At 33.8% G+C, this 24,761-nt stretch overlaps 2 protein-coding genes and 1 long non-coding RNA gene across 4 annotated transcripts; all 3 read right to left on the bottom strand.

The window, feature by feature from the left end:
- Positions 1-119: 119 nt before the first annotated feature.
- Positions 120-17,684, bottom strand: LOC125051683. The gene is made up of 5 exons (XR_007117327.1): positions 17,380-17,684; positions 2,869-2,932; positions 2,330-2,554; positions 1,133-1,295; positions 120-240 (listed from the first exon to the last, which is right to left on the bottom strand). It is a non-coding gene; the product is annotated as an uncharacterized LOC125051683 (long non-coding RNA).
- On the bottom strand, positions 12,534-15,834 carry LOC125051677. 2 transcript variants are annotated; one of them, XM_047652182.1, is made up of 2 exons: positions 13,848-15,834; positions 12,534-13,764 (listed from the first exon to the last, which is right to left on the bottom strand). In XM_047652182.1, exons 1-2 carry the CDS (start codon positions 15,832-15,834, stop codon positions 13,718-13,720), a joined length of 2,034 nt encoding a protein of 677 aa, XP_047508138.1. In that variant the 3' UTR covers positions 12,534-13,717. The 2 variants fall into 2 exon arrangements, with proteins under 2 accessions (XP_047508138.1, XP_047508137.1); XM_047652181.1 differs by having other exon boundaries at positions 12,534-13,748.
- On the bottom strand, positions 12,534-16,908 carry LOC125051678. Its single transcript, XM_047652183.1, has one exon. It carries the CDS (start codon positions 16,836-16,838, stop codon positions 15,861-15,863), a length of 978 nt encoding a protein of 325 aa, XP_047508139.1. The 5' UTR covers positions 16,839-16,908; the 3' UTR covers positions 12,534-15,860.
- Positions 17,685-24,761: the final 7,077 nt, after the last annotated feature.

Genomic DNA, 24,761 nt, shown 5'->3' with positions numbered 1-24,761 from the left:
CTGGACATCTATGTGACGTTTTTAAAAAATTTACCCTCAGAAGTTTCACACACAAAAATAAAGGAATGTGAAAAAGTGGTGTAAATGGAGTTAAACTGAATTGAAAAGAAAAACAGCACTTTTGTATATTTATTTATTCTAAAAATTTGTATTAGTGGATACCAAGTGGCATATTCTCGTGATTTTCCAATGTATTATAATATGCTACGGCATGGATGAAACAAAACATAATGTCGAGTACTGAAACATAAATAAACATTTCATCAGTGCAATATCAAAATATATATCAAATTAATTCATTATGAATTAATTAAAAAAACAAAAAATAAATCGTTTCTATTCTAATCTATGTCTATTAATTACAGCGTAAACACAATTAAACAGAAAAAGAATACAATACTTTAGTTAAAAGTGCGCAATTGGACTGATTTAGTTTTTATTAATAAGGTAAATCTAATATATAAAATTCTCTTGTCACAATGTTCGTTCCCAAACTGGAACGGCTCGACCGATTCTTATGAAATTTTGTATGCATATTCAGTAAGTCTGAGTAACGGAAAAAAACTATTCTTCAATGTCCTGAATGTTAAGGGTGGTTCCACCACTAAATTTTAATTTTTAATTTTTAAACAAAATTTTTTTTTTTTGTTTTTTTTTTTGATACATACAAAAATACATACAACCCTTAATTGTTACCCCTCTACGATCAACCCCTTTTTTATTATAGTAGATAGTTACTTTTATTGAACTAAAAAAATGTTTCCTAGAAATAATATACATGGCAAAACGACGTTTGCCGGGTCAGCTAGTATATCTATAATAAAAACCTTTCTGGTATTGAAAATCTTTTCAGTAGTAATAGAGCATTTGTACAATACAAAGGTGAAGGATGACTCTATTTGATTTTTAAAGACTTGTAGAGTAAGGTTGGTGTTCCTCCAGTCTAAAGAGAGACCTCCAGAATAACCACTGACTGACCCGAAAGCCCCAGTATTTAAGATCGAGAATCTGCATATATCGCTTCGTTAGCGCTTTTCAGGATATGAATCATCGTAGTGATGGCACAGATTGTAGATCGCTACACTTTTTAGTATTGCTAGTAGTTTAGAAATATTCATCAGGTTTTACTTACATACAAAGATAATGATCAGAATGATGTATGCTGAGTTCATATTCAACATTTGAACAAGTGCATCGTTTGCACTAAGTACGAGTTCAAATGCATACAACGCCGTACGGGAAATGATAAAAGCTGGTGCCGCAAACAAATAGATTTTGATCAACGTTCGCTTTTTCTGGAAATATATATAAACAATTTTTAAATACACAAAATTATTACGGAACTTTTTAAAAGATTGGTAGATAATGTAATTGTGAATAAAATTAGGTATAGTTACCAAGCAAATGTTGTATACACGGCATATCAAGTAAGTCAATGTATTTTTATGGTCACTAAAAGATGAGCACTAGCGAATTACGTCATAACTTAAGAGAGGAAGTCCCTTAAGTAGGGACTGAATAAATTGACCAACATGGCTTAACATAGATCTCATAAGTTTTAACGGTAAAAGAACTGCGTTGCGAGAGTTATGTAACCTAACATAAGTTAAGTTACATATATATATATATATATATATATATATATATATATATATATAATTAGAAGTTAAATGTTAGCCATTGTCACACACATTGCGCCCACACACACAAAATCACACGCACAAATTGGAGCCTCATCAGCCCTGCGATTCTGTAACTCACTTCATGAACTCACACAGCGGTTTTCGCATCGGCGGTCGCTCTCAAATCAGTCGTGAAGCAGTCATTTTATGATTTGGCATTCTGATAAACAATAAAGTACAAGCTCCCACCTTTTCAGAATGCCAAATCATAAAATGACTGCTTCACGACTGATTTGAGAGCGACCGCCGATGCGAAAACCGCTGTGTGAGTTCGTGAAGTGAGTTACAGAATCACAGGGCTGTCGTAACACAATATTCTTGTTTCCGATAATGTCCAAAAACGACTTCACTTGAATAGAAGTGTCATTTAGGTTTATTACCCTTAGGTGAGCTAAATTAGTTTTTGTTAGCGACGCAACCCCACTATTCTTAATGGTGTTAGTTATAAGCTCATGTTTTAAACAGTTAAAGTCAATTGTTATCTTAACACAAAGTATTTTATTTGAAAACATCGTTTTTGTTTTTTATGGCATTAATAATTGACGTAACATCGGAAAATAATTGCACAATTTCCTTCGACGAACAATTAACATCCTAGTGGACAATATCTAGCTATATTTCCACTACGGTATAATAATTATACTCACCCTACATAATCCAATAAGCAAAATCACATTAAAAACAAGATATGTCACTGTTAGGCCTATAAGAACACCTTTGACCGCGTAAATGACATTAATTTTACTATTCAATTTTTCTAAATGTGATGGATCATGATAATATCCAGGGCCTACGCTATTTGCATGTTGATAGAACTTTGAATACTGATAAATATCTGCGCCACTTTTAGCTATTATCATAATATTGAAGGCCTGAAAATAAGAAATCAATAAACCAGTAAGTCGTACTTAACATTTAAATAAAACTTTATATGGACTAAAGAGCTAAAGAGAATAATTTTTTATAATAATAATAGTTTGCCTCTGTTAAATTTATGATATTTTTATTATGTTTGTATTTTGTCTATTTTTATTATTTTTTACCCTTTTTACTGGGTATGCCAATGTTTATGGTGATAAACAAATTAGAGGCAGACATAATCGCCATAAATAAAAATGGTAACATTTTTATACCTTCCAAAGGTCATATCGTTTTAATTATTAATGATTTAAAAATGTACACTTACTATTTGAAAAGACGCAACATATAGGTTCTTTGCTTCAACTGTCAATACGTCCATCTTTAGCCCTCTGAAAAGAGTCAAAACTGTTGTTTAAAAAAACCATTATTGGTCGTACACTTAATCAATAAAGCTTAATAATTGTTATTTTTAAAAGTATACTGATATGAATGTTTTGCACATTACGAGACTTACAAAATTCATTCTATTGGCATTTTCAATTTAACACGTTCGTTGCATTACGAGATCTATCAGATCTCTTGCAGGACTTTCGTATTGTGCGTTGAACATAATCGTGTTTTTTCACTCCTTGCGGGAGGATCTAACTTGTAAAGTTCTTTAAGGATGAGCAGGACAAATATACATATTTGCTTCCTACTTAAAGCTGAATTCAAGGACATTGAAAAATAAATTAGAGATGGATTAGGTCCCTAACGCACAGTACTGTAATTGTTTTAATTCCTTGCGTTAGGAGACATGTCGGTACTCGTGAAATCGTACGCCTCGTAGACGCAAGAGATGGAGGATGGGATTTTTAGTGTTGTCCTAGTATCGACATTCAGGAAGTCGCGGGCACGTTTTGGAAACAACACTCGCGTATATACCAGCGTGTTGATTATTTTTGATAAACAATGAGTGATTTTAAAAGAAAAAAGTGTAAAAAATCTATTTTATTGGTGAGGTTTCTAACAAAAAATCAACGCCGGATTATACTGCTGCATCGTCCAGTAAAATATTTGTTTTGGAAAATGTTCAAATTTGCCCCCCATTGACTAATAATGACAGTGATTCTGATTATGAAATATTTAACGATAAACCTTTTTCGTTGGAGCACACGCAGTTAAACAGCACTGACGCTTCTAAAAAAAACTAAATGAATTGTTACCATTTGCGCGTAATGTGCAAGCAATCAATGTGCTTACCACGTTTTAATGAAAAACACTTTTCATAATTAATAAAACTTTTAGAATCGATAACTGAGATATTATTTTATTCCCATCACTACTTACTACACATATTGAACTATCTTCGGTTGCGGTACGAGATACAATCGATATCTAATTTTTTTTTGGTATTTGTAGTTTATTCAAATGTCGTAACTGCGTGCGAACCTAGCAAAATATGAAGCAATTAGCTATCTTTCACCCACAAAAACTTCAAAATATATGTCATTGTTTTTTAGGAAGATATAAATTATTTTCAAAAGTGAATTTTTAGGAGACTGATTAGGTCTCAAACGCACCAGAGGATAGGCTTGTTACGAGATCTTTTAGGTCTCCATAGCACCAGCTGAAAGTTCTTTAAAAATGATGGCGCAGTGAACGTGTTAAGTAAGATTATTTTATTCGACGTAGTAACAAACAATGGTGCAGTGTTGGCTTAATGGCTTCAGCGTGCGATCGTCATCCTTTATGATGTAGGTTTTATCACCGTGCACCGTCTTTCTTTCTATGTGCATATTTAACATTCGCTCGATCGGTGAAGGAAAATATCGTCAGGAAACCGGCTTGCCTTAGACCCAAAAAGTCGATGGCCAGGCACAGGCTGATCACTTACTTGCCTATTAGATTGACAAATGATTACGAAACAGATAAAGAAATCTGAGACCCAGACCTAAAGCAATCATTATTTGAGATTTAACACTGTACACGTGTAATTTAATAACATAAAATTGCATAAACTTTAAAAGGAACGCGTTGTATGTTGTTTTTTAACTAAAAACTTACTATTGCAGGTTTGAAGGACACAAAATTTGTCAGCTCAGTATGACTGTTAACGTGATAATAGCTTAATATATCATATTATTAATAAATATAACATCGTTTTTCCTTATAATATTACCCAAATATTTAGGGAAAATTTTGTTTTATACGTAATTTGTAACCTCAAATACGAACGGGAATAAAGAGTTGTCACAATAACAACTGCGCGACTTTTGATTGACGATTTGCTAGAATGTAGGTGAAGAATCTGTATCGGTAATCTTCCTTTTGTGTGAGGTGTTGGCTGTTGCCACTTCTGGTGGAAAAAAATAATCTAGTTAAGTTACTCTAGGGTTATGTTATAGATATTTATGCTATATTACAAAAATATAACAGGATAACGAAAATAAAAAGCAATAAAAAACACGTGGTAGATGTACTCAATACGCGTAAGCACTGGCCAGGGCTGCGAGATGAAAAAAAAGCATGATCGTACACCAATTACAAAAAATCGTATTCCAAGGAAATTTTGAAATGAAAAGTGGAAAGCTTTTATTTAAAATGAAGGCTACCTTTGCCTTAAAGAGTGTAACTTTAAAGCTCCATATTCTGAAACCATTTCGACGTCACAAACAGTTCACCTGGCTTTAAATTGGTTTTTACCGGGCCCTAACCAGTCTATTTTTTCCCAATCGGAACGATACTTCTGTGCTCTGTGTTTGTTCCTCTCTGTTGCAAAAAGCTCTCCTCTTTTGGCTCATTTCTTTTTTGGAGTACTATGAGCGCAGGTCTCTCCTTTCTTTTTCACTACCTAGTCTTGCTTAAGCGTATTTAAGTAACACAAAAAACACTAAAGACAATATTCAGTTCAAAAGAGAACATAATAACTTAGAGCTTGAGACTGATGAGAAAAACTGGTTTTTGACTATTCCAATACAAGTCTTTACAAGAGAAAAATAATAAGTTTTGTAACAATGCACACAAATACAGACTTTATAAGAAAAAAGGGTCTTCATTCAAGTAAAAGATCTAGGCATACGTTAGGTTGTTGGAGAATTCCCCGAACATAATACTTGCTGGAAAAATCGTACATTTTCTGTACGATCTTGGTCTAACGACCGTACAAGAGTAAAAATAACAAAAACTCGTAGCAGTACGACAATCGTACATCTGACTGACAGCCCTGGCGCTGGCTGACCTTGCGCACGGTGCTGACAGTTCGACTACGTCACTAAGATGGCCGCCAGTCGCAATATCAACGTGCGGGACTTATAATGGATAAAAGTGGCTATATTTTTGTATTATTATTATCAACACACTGTTCTGTAACTCGTTTAATAACATATATATACAATATATTTCAATGAATGTCACATACATTACATAAAATAATACGTTCTGAATATTCTTGAATGAATTTAAACGGAAATTTAATATAATATGTATTTAATTTCAAAATACAGTTGCTCTATAACCTTTTTTAGGCCTGGACTGCTGAGAGTCTGAATTTGTTTCGCGGACATTAGTTTTACCAAATAAGCTAGTAGCTTTCTATGCACACGCCGTCTTTATGGGTCTAATGCATAGATGGTTTCCTCATGATGTTGTCCTTCGCCATATGAGCGATTTTTAAACGCGTTAATAGACAAAAAGTTCAATAGGTCACAGCCGGGGATCGAACCCACAATCTCAGCGATGACAGTAACACGCTTCATGTTTTTTTTTTCATTTCTAAATTGTCCCAAAGTCATATCTTCGTTTTTGCTCTTTGTGATACCCAGGCGTCGAGATATTTGGATTTTCGATAAATGAGTTTTTTGTCTTTGGTTATCTTTGGAGACTCTTGGGCTTAAAGTGCACAGGGGCTAATTAAAGATTTAAGGTGGCGCCTGATAGATAGTACCGGTGACCCCAGAGCTGCCTTGCGATTCTGTAACTCACTTTTCGAACTCACACAGTGGCACTCACACATCATAAAATGTGTAACTGCTTCACGAATGATTTAAACGCGATCGCCGCTGCAAAAACCGCTGTGTGTGATCGAAATCGATCGCTGGTGCTTTCCTCGCAATACAGCGAGGAAATGCTGCCAGCGTTAAAGGTACACTGCTAGGACCCAACTCTTTAAATTTTCTTTTTATTAATTTTTATTATTACCATATAGTTTGAGAAAATTTTGAGTATTGAAAATACTGTATAGTGTATACATATAATATAAATGGAATTTAAGACATAACGTCCGTCGTTCCACAATTGAGCAATTTTAAAGCAGTTTTTGCAACTCTACTATGTGAAACCAGCTGCCCACTGAATTATTTCCGAACTAACTCGACTTAGGGTCCTTCGAGAAAAGTATCCCTCTGATGAACCGTTGACTTTTGGACCATTTTGTTTAAAAAAAAAAAAAAGGTTTGGATGAGTAAGTTGTGTCAATGGAGAAAAAGTGAATTGAAATGAAAAACAGCACTTTAGTATATTTATTTCTTCTAAAAATGTCTATTAGTTCCATGTCGCATATTCTCTTATTGTCTCCAGGTATTATATACCACGGCAAAGATGAAAAAAAACATAATGTCGAGTACTGAAACATAATAAACAATTCATCAGTGTTATATCAAAATATTTATCAAATTAATTAATTATGAATCAATTCAAAAAAATCGTTTTAATTCTAATATATCTCTATTCGATACAGCATCAATACAGTTTGATAGAAAAAGACGTCAATAATAATTACTTTAGTCAAAAGTGCGCAGTTGGACTGATTTAAGTTTAATTAATAAATTAAATATATCTATAATAAACTACTTTGTCAAGTGCTATTGAAAATCTTAATTTAGAAAATTACTACTGAGAAGATTCACGCTAGCATCTTCGACGATTTTCCAGACTTTTGTGGAGGAAGGATAGAGTTCTTTTCCTCCAATCTAAAGGGAGGACCTCCAGTCTAATGTCTGACCTGAAGGCCCTAGTATCTAAGATTGAAAAGCTGTATATATCCGTAGCAGAATGGTTTGTTAGCGCTTTTCATGCTATGTGGTCATCATACTGATGGCACAGATTGTAGATCGCTACACTTTTTAGTTTCTCTAGTAATCTTGAAATAATATTTATGTTTTACTTACATACAAACATAATGTTCAGAACGATGAATGCTGAGTTCATATTCAACATTTGAAAAAGTTCATCGTTTGCAATAAATACGAATTCGCATGCATACAACACCGTACGGGAAATGATAAAAGCTGGTGCCGCAAACAAGTAGATTTTGATCAAAATTTTCTTTTTCTGGAAATATATAAAAACAGTTTTTAAATGCACTTATTTATCCGGGACCTTTTTCAAGGGCTGTAGTCTCGGGGCACGGCCGTTATTTTATTTTATCGAAGAAGTTCAGGTCATTATCGACCCATTAACTTGAACCATTGTGAATAAAATTGGAAGCCTGAATTTTTAGTTACCAAGCAGAGGTTGTATGGCATAATAAGTAAGTCAAGGTATTTAATTAAAACATAGAAGATTTTTAATATTGATATAGTCACTAAGAGCAGTGTTGGCTTCGTAGCTTCAAACAATAAAAAAAAAAGTGACGCTACAAGTTACAACCTCAAGGTCTGGGTCTCAGATTTCTGAATCTGTTTCATGATCATTTTTAAATTTAATAGGCAAGTAGGTGATCAGCCTCAAGTGCCTGAGACACTCTATCGACTTTTGTTGGGTCTAAGACATGTCGATTTCCTCACGATGTTTTCCTTCACCGTTCGAGCGAATGTTAAATGCGCACATAGAAAGAAAGTCCATTGGTGCACAGCCGGGATCGAACCTAAGACCTCAGGGATGAGAGTCGCACGCTGAAGCCACAATAGACCAGTGCCGATAATTTTTGGAACCAAAAAAAATTACAGTAGGATGAAACCCATTAGAAAAGCAGGGTAATATGATCAAAATGAAAGGAAAAATAAATTACGGTCGATCTGAGGTCGGTAAGGGGTAGTGGGGGGAGTTTTAAGGGTAAAAAACGGTTTATCTCGATTTCCGGCAAAACTAAAAGTCCTATCGAAGAAAACAAAATGGCAAAGTTGTAGGTCATAAAAAGATCTACAACTTTTGTATTCACACATTTTTCACATAACCTCAAAATTTATGTGAAAAATTCAAAAAACCAACTTTTTGGTTTTTTATTTCTATCTTTTACAAAAATTTATTTTTTTAAACGAAATTTGGTGAAATCTTATCTTATTATGTCCCATATATACTGTAATTTATTTGATTAAAAATATTTATTTTTTCACCTTATTTTGAATTAATATCGAAAAAACACCCTAATTTTCAATCGAAAATTCTGACGTCAAAATTTCAGCTTTTTTCAAAAAGTTGATGTGCTTTCAGTGCGTTGAAATCTTCTAAATCTTCTAAATCTTCTTTAAATTATAATTAAATGCCTATTTATTACTATTTTAAGATAATTTATATATACCTCAGTGACCTAAAAAAAATTTTTAGCCTTTAGATGGCCTAAAATTTTCGTATTTCATAGAGAAGTAGGGAAGGGGATGACGGATCTGGGCGTTACTGCATACGATTTTTTGCATTTTCTGAGAAGATTTACTATGGTAATATATATATATATATTTTTACCATAGGAAAGTAGAGATTTCAACGCACTGAAAGCACATCAACAATTTGAAAAAAGCTGAAATTTTGACGTCAGAATTTTCGATTGAAAATTAGTGTTTTTTCGATATTAATTCAAAATAAGGTGAAAAAATAAATATTTTTAATCAAATAAATTACAGTATATTTGGGACATAATAAGGTAAGTTTTCACCAAATTTCGTTTAAAAAAATAAATTTTTGTAAAAGATAGAAATAAAAAACCAAAATGTTGGTTTTTTGAATTTTTCACCTAAATTTTGAGGTTATGTGAAAAATCTGCAAATACAAAAGTTGTAGATATTTTTATTGCCTACAACTTTGCGGTTTAACTTTCATCGATAGGACTTTTAGTTTTGCCGGAAATCGAGATAAACCGTTTTTTACCCTTAAAACTCCCCCCCCTCAGATCGACCGTAAATTATTTTTCTTTTCATTTTGATCAAATTCCCCTCTTTTTCTAATGGGTTTCATCCTACAGAATTTTTTTCACTTTTTATTTATTTTAAAGGCTATCTGCACTGGTCTACAAGGCCAACACTTCAAAAAAAACCATTACATATAAAAAAATAAAATAACAAAAAACTTAAACACAACACACACAACACAACGAAGGACTGTATTTGGACAACGCTCCTTTGCATTTAGGGGCCCCTTCCTTTATAACAAATTCTCCAAATCTATGGACTCTGAGATCGTAAAACTATCCAGATACAAATTAGCGAGTCACATAGAAACTACACTAGCCAAATTGGATTTCGAATCCACAGAGGCATTACTACATATCTTGGTATGACTTTGAGGTTTCATAAACACAGACACAGTGCACGATCATAACAACTTTCAGCTACATTCTCAAATACATGCGCAAACTCACCTATTCTCACACTCACTCATTCACTTCACACGTAACACTAAATTTATAACTATTATTGGTATTTTTTATTTTTTATTATCATTTTTTCATATCACATTTTTAAACTATTTTTAACATGTACCACGAAATAATTGTCTTCTAGTTACCCACAACACAGGGCCTCCCTAGTGTGGGGACTAGCGATTTCTGATTTCTGTAACAACCCTTTCTGTCATTAATAAAGTTTTTATTATTATTATTATTATGCCTCATCAGTTGTACCACACTTGTCCGATAATGTCCAAAAACGACTTCACTTGAATAGAAGTGTCACTTAGGTTTATTACCCTTAGGTGAGCTAAATTAGTTTTTGTTAGCGACGCAACCCCACTACTCTTAATGATGTTAGTTATAATTTATAATTTACTAGCAGACCGGCCAAGCGTTGCTGTGGCTGTTTTTGTTATATTACATAGTAGTAAACTATTCAAGGGAAACGGTAGGAGAACACCAGTCATGGGGACCACCATGCTTCTTTGAAGGTTATGCCATTACATTGTAGCTTATGTGAAACGTTGGTATTTTCAACACAGCGCCATCTGTTAAGGGCCTGATCGACGGACGAGTAAGACCGCGGTTTTATGGCTCGTCGGTAAAGCTCGCCGGTGTATCATTGCAAAACCACGGTTTTAAATACCGCCGAGCCTAGCTCGCGGCTCGTCGTCGTGCTATATTTTTTACGCGGCTCGCCATGCAAAACCGCGTGTCGGAAAGAGAACAAGACATGTTTGCGACTGTTTTGCTTGCTAATCGATCAGCACCAACGAGCCGCGAGCCAGGTTCGTCGGTATTTAAAACCGCGGTCTTACTCGTCCGTCGATCAGGCCCTTTAGAATTGTGTCAAATAATAAACAAATATTTTGCAATAAAATAATATTGCGGGTATAAATTGAGATGAAATATCTTTTAAGTTGGATTAAACTACACACGGTGGGCAAATTTGATTGAAATCGGTTCGGTAGTTTAGGAGTCCATAGCGGACAAACAACGTGACACGTAATTTATATATATTAAGATTAATTTATATTTTATAATGTTTTAAACAGTTAGTCACTTGTTATCTCAAAACAAAGTGTTCAAATGAAAACATCTTTTTTGTTTTTTTTATGGCATTAATAATTGACGTAACATCGGAAAATAATTGCACAATTTTCCTCGACGAACAGTTCACGTCCTAGTGGACAATATCTAGCTATATTTCCACTACGGTATAATAATTATACTCACCATCAATAATCCAATAAGCAAAATCACATTAAAAACAATATATGTCACTGTTAGACCTATAAGAACACATTTGACAGCGTAAATGCTACTTGATACTTGGTACATCGGATACTGAGATATATCTAAGTCACCTTTGGCTATTACCATAATATTGATGAACTGAAAAAAAAATCAATAACCATAAAGTCATACTAAACATTTAATTAAAACTTTATATTTTTTATAATAATAATAATTAATTGCAAGACTATTGTACAAAAATGTGTAAGGTACCAATCGTCAGTTCGCATATTCTGCGACACACAATGGCGCGCAAATTTGTCTTTAAAGGAATTTTACATTTTCTATAGAACGGGGGCAGGATGTTTAGTAATACCGCTGACAATGGACACTCAAGGCCAGAGAGCTCGCGAGTGCGTTGCCGGCCTTTTAAGAATTGGTATATTCGATTCTACTTAGGGTCTTTCAAGAATAGAATCTTGAAAGACCCTAAGTAGAATCGATTCAGAAACACTTCAGTGAGTAATGATGACGTTATACCCTGATGCGATATTGGAGAGTTATTCCGACAGCTACATATATAAATTGACAGCTGAACATAGCCACTGGTGGCTTATGGCCAGTGAGATAGACTGGTGAAGGATTCTCAGGAAAAGGGCGTAAAAACTCGTAAAAGGCTGGCAACGCACTTCTGAGCCTTTCGCAACTTAACATCAGATGAGCCTCCTGCCAGTTTGCCTCGTTATACGTTTTTTTTAATATGTTTGTATTTTGTCTATTTTTATTATTTTTTACCCTTTTTACTGGGTATTCCATTGTTTATGGCGATAAATAAATTAGAGGCAGACATAATCGCCATAAATAAAAATGGTAACCTTTTAAACCTTCCAAAGAGAATATCATTTTAATTAATGATTTTAAAAATGTTCACTTACTATTTGAAAAGACGCAACACATCGGTTCTTTACTTCAACTGTCAATATGTTCATATTAAGGCTTCTGAAAAGAGTCAAAACTTTTGTTTAACAAAACCATTATTAGTCCTACATTAAACCAATAAAGCTTAATAATTGTTATTTTTAAAACTATACTGATATGAATGTTTTGCACATTACGAGACTTACAAAATTCATTCTATTGGCATTTTCAATTTTAGTATTTTATTTATTTTATTTATTTATTTATTCTATACATCATCCTAAATAGAAAAAAGTTGGCGTGGTGGAAACACAAACTGGACACAGTTTTTCCGTCCACCAGGTCGTCGAAAATATTTAAATAATTAAAATAATTAATCTATTACACACTCAGGCCAGTGACACACTATACAATATAACACCCCCACCAATAAACCATAAAAATTGCACGAACAACATAAACCAATTGAAACAATGACGCTCCACAGCCGATGCAAGAAACCTGTTCTTGACGAGAAATTCTCATTCGAATACAGGATGTGTATTCGAATTTACATATTCGAACATGAACTAAATGACGACATCCTACTTTTAGTTATGCATAATTTGTTATTGTTTGACTTATAAAGTAATTTTTTAATTTAAATTTGATATTGTTTCCTGTTACATTAGCAAATAGCGCAGCCGGTAAAGAGTTTAATAGATTTGGAATAATATAGTCTAATGTTTTTTTCCCATATAAATTATTGTATTTTGGTAAAAGAAAATCGTTTTTTAATTTTCTACGTGTTGTATAGTGATAGTGAGTTTTAGTTGTTTTAAGGTAATTGTCTGTAAAATAGTTTTCATTTAATAATGCTAGCTGCACTTTCTCTTGTATAGGTATAATTTTAAAAAATGCAAATAGCTTTCTATAGTCTTCTTTATATTGTGATTTTATTTTGTAAGGAGCAATTGCTTTTAAAATACGTATTTGTAATGAAAATATTTGATTAAGATAGGTTTTGCATGTTCTCCCATAGCTTGAAAGTCCATATGTTATAATAGATTCTGCTAGTGCTTTGTATAGCAGTAGCAGAGTATTGAGAGGTATTTTATTTTTTATTATAGTGAATTTGGCAAGTATCGCTCTTAGCCTTTCACAGACAGAATTAATATGCATTTTCCAGGACATTCGGTCATCTATTACAAGCCCCAGGTACCTGTGGCCATGAACTAATTCTAAGGCGTTGCAGTTACAGTTGATGGGGTACGATTTACTGGAATGTGCACAAATGTGGTTGTGCAAGACTAAGTGGGGTGCACGTGCGCCCAGATTGCGACTGGATCGGATATGCATGAACTTTGTTTTACCCGGATTTAGTACAAGTCCCACGTCGTGGGACCATTCAGCCAATGCATCAAAATCAGCTTGCAGCTTTGTTTCTGCTTCTTGTATGTTAGCCCCAGCGGCTACTAGGCATGTATCGTCTGCAAATTGGAATATCTGGCAATATTTTATTATGTTAGGTAATGTGTTAACGTAGGTAAGGTAATGCAAGGGTCCAATAACTGATCCCTGAGCCGTACCTTCTGTTATGGATATTGGGAAACTTTCTTCGTTGCACACTTTAACACGATAAGTTCTATCTTGCAGATAGTTTTCACACCACTTGAGCAGGTTTCCTCGTACTCCGCAGTCATTTAGGTTTTGTAGGATTACGCTGTGCCTTAATGTGTCGAATGCCTTACTATAATCAATAAACACTACCAGGACATGATCCTTTTTATTTAAGTGCTTATAAATAAGATCTGTGAATGCGGATAGTAATTGTGTTGTGTTTTTATTTGGTTGAAATCCGTATTGTTTGTTAGAAAGAATATTGTGTTTTTTATAATAACTTTGGATTTGTCCACATATATATTTTTCAATTATTTTGTTGATTGTTGGCAGTATAGTTATTGGACGATAATTATTATAGTTTTTTTTGCTACCATTTTTGTATATTGGTCGTACTATACCTGTTTTTAATAAATTAGGATACTGTCCAGTGTAAATGCTCGTGTTAATAAGATTAGCTATGGCTACGTTTATTTTATTGCATAACATTTTAATGTCAATAGTTCGTATTCTATCTGCGCCTGGAGATTTTTTGTCGTTTAATGATTTTATTATCTTTGCGATAGATTTAGGGTCTGCTGACTGAAATCTCATACTAGTATTTTCTGCTCGCCGGTATAAACTTGTATCCAACAGTGGAATTGCACAGTTGGTTGCAACATTACTGATACTATTGTGGAAGGTAGTTGCAAAATTATTTGCAATATCTTTACACGTAACATTTTGATTTTCAAATGAGTTTTGTATTGCTACGTCAATGGATGTTTTAATTTTTCCTGTTAATTGATTTAATATATCCCATAGATTTTTTAGATTGTTTTTATTAGCTTCTATATTGGTTCTAAGTGTTTTATTTTTAGTTTTATTTATTAATTTATTGACATAATTTCTGGTTTTATTATATTTTTGTTTTAGTATTAAGTTGTTTGTATCTTTTATATATTGAGTAAAAAGTTTATCTCTGTAATGACATGCTATAATAATTCTATTATTAATCCAATGGTTACTGTTTCGATGAGTGTTAGATTTAAGTTTAACTGTATATTCTGATTTTTTATATGCTTGAGTTATGTTATTTTGTATGAAGTTGTATATGCCAATAGGACACGTCATTTCTACTGTCGGCTTCCAATCAATTTGCTCTAGAAGGGTCGTTAATTTATTTTTGTCAATTAATGTTTTATATGTTGGAACATCCTGTAGCTGTGCTTTAGTGCAAGCGAGCACGATCGCTCGATGGTCCGCTAGTTTTGTGCCAACCGCTGCAGTGTATAGGTCGTGTGTTTGGGATCGAGCGTATATGTGATCTATGCATGATTTTGTAACGATTCCTTTGTATAGTTCTGCCCTAGTGTATGTTGTGATCCCACACATAAGGCCTAAACTGTGTAATGTGTTGCAATATTTATGTTTTATAGGAATGTCTAGCTTTAGGTTTATATTAACGTCCCCCAATAGATACAAGTCTATATTTTTCTGGCAGTTACTCTTAATGATATTATGAAGTTCGTCAATAAACAGGCTCTTGCTTAGGCTAGGTGGGCGGTAAATAGCACAAATATGCGCAGTGTATTTCGTCTGAGTTGTGATGGTAAAGAGTATATTCTCGAAATGTTGGCTTTTTACAATTTGTATACTAAATTTATGTTTCTTTTTTACATAAACTAAGATACCACCACCTTTCCTACTGTTTCTGAGCGCTGAGAACATTTGATATCCATTTAAATTGTACAAACAACTGATTCTATCAGAAATGTTAACCTCTGTAACAACAATAACGTCAATAGTGTTAGCCGCATATATACATTGCTCGAGGCTAGCAAAATATTTTATGATTGACCTTATATTTATGTGTACACACAACAGATTTAAATGTTTGCTGGGTATTTTACTCACGAAATCATTTATGTTTATACAGTCTTCTAATTCACAAATATCACTAGTTAAACTATCCATATTAATAATAATAATTTATATGCAATTTAATTTGGGCAGTTAATTGACATTCTGTCTTTTTTTTTTAACGCTTGTATATCCAATATAGATCTTAAGTTTTCTATTTTCGTGTTATCATCCTTTCTTGCACGAACCATACCGTTTTTAAACCAAACGTATTTATAGTTTTGTTTGTTCTTTAATTCCTGCTTGGCTTCCCATAAAATGCTTTTGTTGGATTTAGTCATTGCTTCCCTGATGAATACTATTTTGTTATTGTTGGGTTCATAGGGGCAAACATCGGCCACCATAGTTTTAATGGTTTTTGCAGCTTTAATCCACTTTTCTTGGGTCGCTTTATCAGTAAGTTTAACTCGTATAATGCCGGGTTGGTCGTATTTACCTTGGTATCGCATTGAGTTACGGATACCGTCGAAGGGCTGTTTAAGTTTTAATGCTACATTTTCAACTAATTTTATCACATTCTCTTCGCTCGCAGGGGGGACGTTTGCTATTTCTATAGAATTAGCAAGTTTCTTCTGTTCCATCTCATGGAAACGCTGCTCCAATACGCCTACCCTCAATTCGAGATTGTTGTTTTTTTGTAATAGTTCCGTGTTTTTTCTTTCTAAAGCTTTTATGGTATTTTTAAAGGCATCAATACAACCTAATACTTCATCCAACTTCGTACTGTGAAATTGCAGAGATTGGTTAAGTTCGCTTATTTCCTTCTTTATAGTTTTTTCCACCTCCTTGGAGATTTTATGTATTAGCCCCTTAGTGTCCATAGGTATATCCTCCTCTGCATCCTCTGTTATAAACAAAGAGGAGTTTCGCTTCGGGGATTCATGCTGGCATTCCATACAAGTCCAGTCTAGGCTTGGGGCCGCCTTTAATGCAGTTATCTGTTTGTTCGTAAGACCGCTGCATCTGGTATTTAGGTGTACCATTTTTTCACATCGGGCACATTCACATCCGGGCATCGATTTAGAAAACGTTTTATTACATTGGTCACACTTCGACATGATTAGATTGTCTTGATAAGCTCGTGCTAGGTTATACGCGTGTCACTCGCACGGCTGCGCTTCGACGACTGATTAATTTAAGAATTGTATGTTGTGTCGACGTAGTAACATTGTTTGTTACTACGTCGAATAAAATGTAAGATTATTTTATTCGACGTAGTAACAAACAATGGTGCAGTGTTGGCTTAATGGCTTCAGCGTGCGACCGTCATCCTTTATGATGTAGGTTTTATCACCGTGCACCATCTTTCTTTCTATGTGCATATTTAACATTCGCTCGATCGGTGAAGGAAAATATCGTGAGGGTTTCCTCACGCACGGCTTGCCTTAGACCCAAAAAGTCGATGGCCAGGCACAGGCTGATCACTTACTTGCCTATTAGATTGACAAATGATTACGAAACAGATAAAGAAATCTGAGGCCCAGACCTAAAGCAATCATTATTTGAGATTTAACATTGTACACGTGTAATTTAATTACACAAAATTGCATAAACTTTAAAAGGAACGCGTTGTATGTTGTTTTTTAACTAAAAACTTACTTTTGCAGGTTTGAAGGACACAAAATTTGTCAGCTCAGTATGACTGTTAACGTGATAATAGCTTAATATATCATATTATTAATAAATATAACATCGTTTTTCCTTATAATATTACCCAAATATTTAGGGAAAATTTTGTTTTATACGTAATTTGTAACCTCAAATACGAACGGGAATAAAGAGTTGTCACAATAACAACTGCGCGACTTTTGATTGACGATTTGCTAGAATGTAGGTGAAGAATCTGTATCGGTAATCTTCCTTTTGTGTGAGGTGTTGGCTGTTGCCACTTCTGGTGGAAAAAAATAATCTAGTTAAGTTACTCTAGGGTTATGTTATAGATATTTATGCTATATTACAAAAATATAACAGGATAACGAAAATAAAAAGCAATAAAAAACACGTGGTAGATGTACTCAATACGCGTAAGCACTGGCCAGGGCTGCCAGATGAAAAAAAAGCATGATCGTACACCAATTACAAAAAATCGTATTCCAAGGAAATTTTGAAATGAAAAGTGGAAAGCTTTTATTTAAAATGAAGGCTACCTTTGCCTTAAAGAGTGTAACTTTAAAGCTCCATATTCTGAAACCATTTCGACGTCACAAACAGTTCACCCGGCTTTAAATTGGTTTTTACCGGGCCCTAACCAGTCTATTTTTTCCCAATCGGAACGATACTTCTGTGCTCTGTGTTTGTTCCTCTCTGTTGCAAAAAGCTCTCCTCTTTTGGCTCATTTCTTTTTTGGAGTACTATGAGCGCAGGTCTCTCCTTTCTTTTTCACTACCTAGTCTTGCTTAAGCGTATTTAAGTAACACAAAAAACACTAAAGACAATATTCAGATCAAAAGAGAACGTAATAACTTAGAGCTTGAGACTGATGAGAAAAACTGGTTTGTGACTATTCCAATACAAGTCTTTACAAGAGAAAAATAATAAGTTTTGTAACAATGCACACAAATACAGACTTTATAAGAAAAAAGGGTCTTCATTCAAGTAAAAGATCTAGGCATACGTTAGGTTGTTGGAGAATTCCCCGAACATAATACTTGCTGGAAAAATCGTACATTGTCTGTACGATCTTGGTCTAACGACCGTACAAGAGTAAAAATAACAAAAACTCGTAGCAGTACGACAATCGTACATCTGACTGACAGCCCTGGCGCTGGCTGACCTTGCGCACGGTGCTGACAGTTCGACTACGTCACTAAGATGGCCGCCAGTCGCAATATCAACGTGCGGGACTTATAATGGATAAAAGTGGCTATATTTTTTTATTATTATTATCAACACACTGTTCTGTAACTCGTTTAATAACACCTTATATACATATATGTATATATATTTCAATGAATGTCACGTCACATACATTACATAAAATAATACGTTCTGAATCTTCTTGAATGAATTTAAACGGAAATTTATTTATTTATATAATTTCAAAAAAACAGTTGCTCTATAAGCTTTTTTAGGCCTGGACTGCTGAGAGTCTAAATTTGTTTCGCGGTCATTAGTTTTACCAAATAAGCTAGTAGCTTTCTATGCACACGCCGTCTTTATGGGTCTAATGCATAGATGGTTTCCTCATGATGTTGTCCTTCGCCATATGAGCGATTTTTAAACGCGTTAATAGACAAAAAGTTCAATAGGTCACAGCCGGGGATCGAACCCACAATCTCAGCGATGACAGTAACACGCTTCATGTTTTTTTTTCATTTCTAAATTGTCCCAAAGTCATATCTTCGTTTTTGCTCTTTGTGATACCCAGGCGTCGAGATATTTGGATTTTCGATAAATGAGGCCAAAACTTTGCCGACATAGTAATATATGTACCCATTGATCTAAAGCCCAATTAGGTTCTAAAATAATTAGTTCGCATCTTTATATGTCTTATTTTTACTTACTTTAAGTCTTTTCTGAAACTTCGATTTTGTTATCTTTGGAGACTCTTGGGCCGTGAGGTTAAAGTGCACAGGCGCTAATTAAAGATTTAAGTTGGCGCCTGGTAGATAGTACCGGTGACCCCAGAGCTGCCTTGCGATTCTGTAACTCACTTTTCGAACTCACACAGCGGTTTTCGCAGCGGCGATAGCGCTCAAATCATTCGTGAAGCAGTCATTTTATGATGTGTGAGTTCCGCTGTGTGGGTTCGAAAAGTGAGTTACAGAATCGCAAGGCTGGTGCTTTCCTCGCAATACAGCGAGGAAATGCTGTCAGCGTTAAAGGTACACTGCTAGGACCCAACTCTTTAAATTTTCTTTTTATTAATTTTTAATTATTTTTATTATTGCTATATAGGTTGAGAAAATTGTAAGTATTGAAAATACTGTATAGTGTATATGTCACCGTAAAATTGTAAACACCGTTAGATTGTAATCTATCTCGCGAGATTATAAACTGTCGAAAGATTGTGAACCTCAACGAACTGCTTACAATTTAACGTATTATTATTCGGTAGATTGACCCTCGCACGTGACCACGCACGCTGTAAAGCACGCGAAACGTCGGATAAATTTAAAATTATGTTTAAATAGTTGTAAATTTATAATAATACATAACTTCAATCCGTTCAAAAAAAGTTTTTAATTTAAATGTATAAAAGTTATGTCAATCAAAGACAATACTATAAATTGTTTTATTTGAAAATATCCATACAAAAACCGCCACCAACCTTAATCCAATTGTTTTAAAGTGAAACTTTTATTACATCGTCTCAAACTTTTTCGTCTGTGTGTCGCATGTCGCGTGTCGGTTGGCCGCGGAGTAGGGATAAAGTGAAAAGCGCTCGTCATAGCAGCCAAGGCCAATATGGCGGCGCCTATAGTTCGCAGCAGCTGACCGAGTAGTGTATAGACTATTATTTAATATGTGTATATAATCTAAATAATTGTTAAGTATTATGTATGTCGTACTCTCTAAGGGCCGGTTTTTTGATCCGTAGTTAACTCAACTATTGGTAAAAAATCGTTACTATTAGTTAAATATCAGCAAAATGCGTTTTTTGATCCGTGGTAAGAGCATCCAATGGTAAAATATCCAACCATTAGTCAAAAAAGTTAACTACTCAGTATCGGAGGGTTAAAAAGATGGCCGCTGGTAATTTATATAGTAACAGCTGTTTGTCACAGAAATCAAACTATGATAAATACGTTTATTACTATCTAATGATGAATTTAAACATATTGAGATACTTTAATTAATGAGACGATGAAGAAGACGATAATATTATATGAGAATGTGTTAATGAGTGACCAAAAATATTTAGGCAATGTCATCCGCCATTAGAAACCTGGGATGATGTAGATTTTTGTCACTGTTACCCCCTATCGAAGGGAACAGTGCTCTGGATTGTTACTGAAATTGATCTTAAACTGCCAATGAACAAGAGTATATATAGACAGCAGCTCATACCAACCTATTTTGCTTCATTACTAACTACAGAACCGCAGCAGTATATAATTAAGTATATTACTAATTCATTATGTGTTTTATTGCCTATAATATTAACTTATAATTAAATAAAATACAAGAACAAGAGTATATATAGACAGCAGCTCATACAAACCTATTTTGCTTCATTACTAGCTACAGAACCGCAGCAGTATATAATTAAGTATATTACTAATTCATTATGTGTTTTATTGCCTATAATATTAACTTATAATTATTATAAGTTAATTTTATAGGCAATAAAATACATAATGAATTAGAGTTAATATTATTTATATATTACTAATAATATTAACTTATAATTATTATAAGTACATACAAGTATGTACTTATACTAAAAACTACAGCTACACACTTTCCTTTTGTTGTAGGACACAGCTATACAAGAATAAATATAAAAATGTGCCTACACCTTCATTAAATGTATATTAAATTTAACACTTCGGTGTCTACTGTCTAGCTGAAAACGTCACAGAGATTTCCAAGCTGCATCTTTTTGTAGATTGCTGCAGTGATCAGTTGTTTGCAGGTTGCGACTGTGTAATCCTTGAGAAGCATCACCAGTTTGGCAGTTTTAAACCGGAATAAATAACACGAAAATATGTTTGTACTTACTTATTTGACCGTTGGCTGTTTGCGGACATTGTTATTTATATATTTAAGTATCGTAAAAAGTGTAAACCGTATTAAAACACAGAAAAACAATTTAATTTATATCGTGTTATTTAGATTAATTTGACACTTCAAACTCTTCAAAGCGCAAATAACGAATGAAGATGGCAAAAATGGATTTCATTCACTCAATATGTCTAGTGTTGTCATACAAAATAAATGTTCCCCACAAAAAAGAACCACATTTTTTGGGATGTCATTGCTCATTGCACTGGCAACAAATTGACAAATTGTTAAGTTTAACTATAGTTAAAAAAGGCATTGAAAAACGCATTTACGATTTTACAAATGGTTATTCATTTAACTATAGTTAATGTAACAAATGGTAAAACCATTTTTTACTACGGATCAAAAAACTGGCCCTAAGACACAGAGTTCAATAAAAATATTAGTTGGGGACTTAGTCTACTTTTTTATTTCCCATTATCATTCCAATTTTAAAATGAAGATTGATAAAGCGACCCTTAATGTAATATTATTCCAAAAAAATTTCGTTAAATGTCTATAATGTAAAAAAAAAGTTTCACTTTTACCGTGGTTTCATAATTGCACACAATCCTTCTTATTTTTATTTTTTTATGGCAGTAATGAATTAACGTAACATCGAAAAATAATTGCACAATTTTCTATTTTCTATATTTATAGGTATGTTTCCACTACGGTATAATAATTATACTCGTTCACCATAAATGATCCAATTAGCAAAATCCCACTAAAAACCAGAAATGCGACTGTTAGGCCTATAAGAACACATTTGACAGCGTAAATGCAATTCAATTTACTTTTCCTTTCAATATTCAAATTACTTAAATTAAGAAAAAATGGATAGTCTAGGCTACTTAGGAACTGCAAATGATTAATATCTCCGACATTTTTAGATATTAACATAATATTGATGGCCTGAAAATAAGAAATCAATGAACCATATAGTTGTACTAAACATTGAAATAAAACTTTATATCGACTAAAGAGCTACAGAGTAGTAGCTGTGGCTGGCAACTCTGGTAGTAGGTTGTAAGAAAACAACCTCTACATTTAATTTTAAAAATAATAATTTTAAGAGTTTAAATTTAGTTAAATTAGGGTAATATAGTTGAAAAAAGATCATCATTAAAAGGCTCCTGTAATAAAAGTGGACAGAACCCTTTCAACTATATTTTAATATTTAACTAAGACCGGCCAAGCGTTGCTGTGGCTAAGGTTTTTGTTATATTACATAGTAGCAAACTATTCAAGGGAAACGGTAGGAGAACACCAGTCATGGGGACCACCATGCTTTTTTGGTGGTTATGCCATTAAATTGTAGCTTATGTGAAACCTTGGTACTTTCAACACAGTGACTTGTGACTATCAAATAATAAACAAATATTTTGCAATAAAATAATATTGCAGGTATAAATTGAGATGTAAGCTATCCTCACTTTTAAGTTGGATCAAACTACACTCGGTGTGCAAATTTGATTGATATCGGTTCGGTAGTTTAGGAGTCCATTGCGGACAAACAACGTGACACGTAATTTATCCACCCCCCATTCTCTTGTCATCAGCAAAGCTGTCAAAAACAAAAGTACATAAATGTATTAACGTTTGTAGGAATCCTCGAAAATGCATTTCGTTTTCAAGCATAGACAATGTGTGCGTAAAAAAGTAAATAATTACTGTTGACGTCATAACCAAATAAGAAAATCAAACACCCCCTCCCCCCCATAGTGCTTACGTAATACTTTAACGGCCCCCTTGACTTCAAAGAAAGATGCTTAAACAGATCCAGGGCTTAAAATCCATACAGCGTTAGGTTATACATGCCGTCAACTTTTTGGATCTAATGCATGCTTTAAGATGTTTTCCTTCACCGTACGATCGAGTCTTGCGGACATAGAAAAGATGATTGGTTCAACCGGGATTCGAACCTACCTCAGTGTGTGTGTCGCACCTTCTGACACTCGGCCTCTGCTTCTGCCTAAATAAAGCCTATTCTGAAATTAGTAAATTCTGAACTTTTATAAATTTTGATAACATGTACAGTAATCCCCCCTATAACGCATTTTTAAAACTTCTGATTTCGAGAGACCCTTCGATAGGGGGTAACAGTGACAAAAATCTACATCATCCCAGGTTTCTAATGGCGGATGACATTGCCTAAATATTTTTGGTCACTCATTGACACATTCTCATATAATATTATCGTCTTCTTCATCGTCTCATTAATTAAAGTATATCAATATGTTTAAATTCATCATTAGATAGTAATAAACGTATTTATCATAGTTTGTTTTCTGTGACAAACAGCTGTTACTATATAAATTACCAGCGGCCATCTTTTTAACCCTCCGAAATGAAATGAAATGAAATGAAATGAAATGAAATAGTTTATTCTTGCAAGTAGGACTATATAAATCACTTTTACAATGTCATCCTAAACTAGATGAAGTCGACATTTCCTAACTGCCCTGAGAAGAAATGTCGAAACAAACTCGGGGGTCTTAGTCTCTTTTATAGTCCAGATAATACAATAATAAATTAATAAATTGGTGTAAACAAATGCAGAGTATTTACTGGACTGGTCTTTGGAAGAAAGAACCAGATCGATCTGAGCAAGCCTGTGCCAGCAGACGGCTAGCATGCCCCGAATAGCTCATGCAGCTCAACCATTTTTAAGGGAGCTGCACAACCCGGTACACAACAATACCGCCAGTGGCACCATAAAAATATGTGGGGCAACAACTCACTCAGATCGCCAGCCCAAAATAACTATAGACTAAAATGTATCAAATTATAAATGAAGCAAAAGAGTTTATGATATACCCGCATAATGTTTACACTTACAATGGATACAAAATGTATTTTTAAGGTGTACCTTAAAGCAAGGAAAAAATAATGAAATTGAAAAATATAATCGAAATATAAACATTATTCACTTGGCATGTCAAAGTGTAAAATATTGTATGCAAAAGCACAAAACATGTCAGTATTGTAGAAAAAGAAAAAATGAATATGCACTAAGCACAAAACATGTCAGTAATATAGAAAAAAAAAATGTAAAAAAATGAATATGCACTAAGCACAAACATGTCAATAGAATAAAATAAAATGCATATGCAAAAGCACAAGACATGTCAGATTGTAAATATGTACAACATGCAAAGAAAAAAAAAAGAAGTGAAGGACAGCTTAAAAAAACACAAGCGATAGCTGTATAAGCGAGCAGCTCAATCCCAGGCGTTTCTATCATTTAAATAATCGGATATCCTGTAATATCC

This window comes from Pieris napi, chromosome 8 (assembly GCF_905475465.1).
Source record: "Pieris napi chromosome 8, ilPieNapi1.2, whole genome shotgun sequence".
Lineage (NCBI taxonomy): Eukaryota > Metazoa > Arthropoda > Insecta > Lepidoptera > Pieridae > Pieris > Pieris napi.
This window is presented reverse-complemented; position numbering and strand designations above follow the sequence as displayed.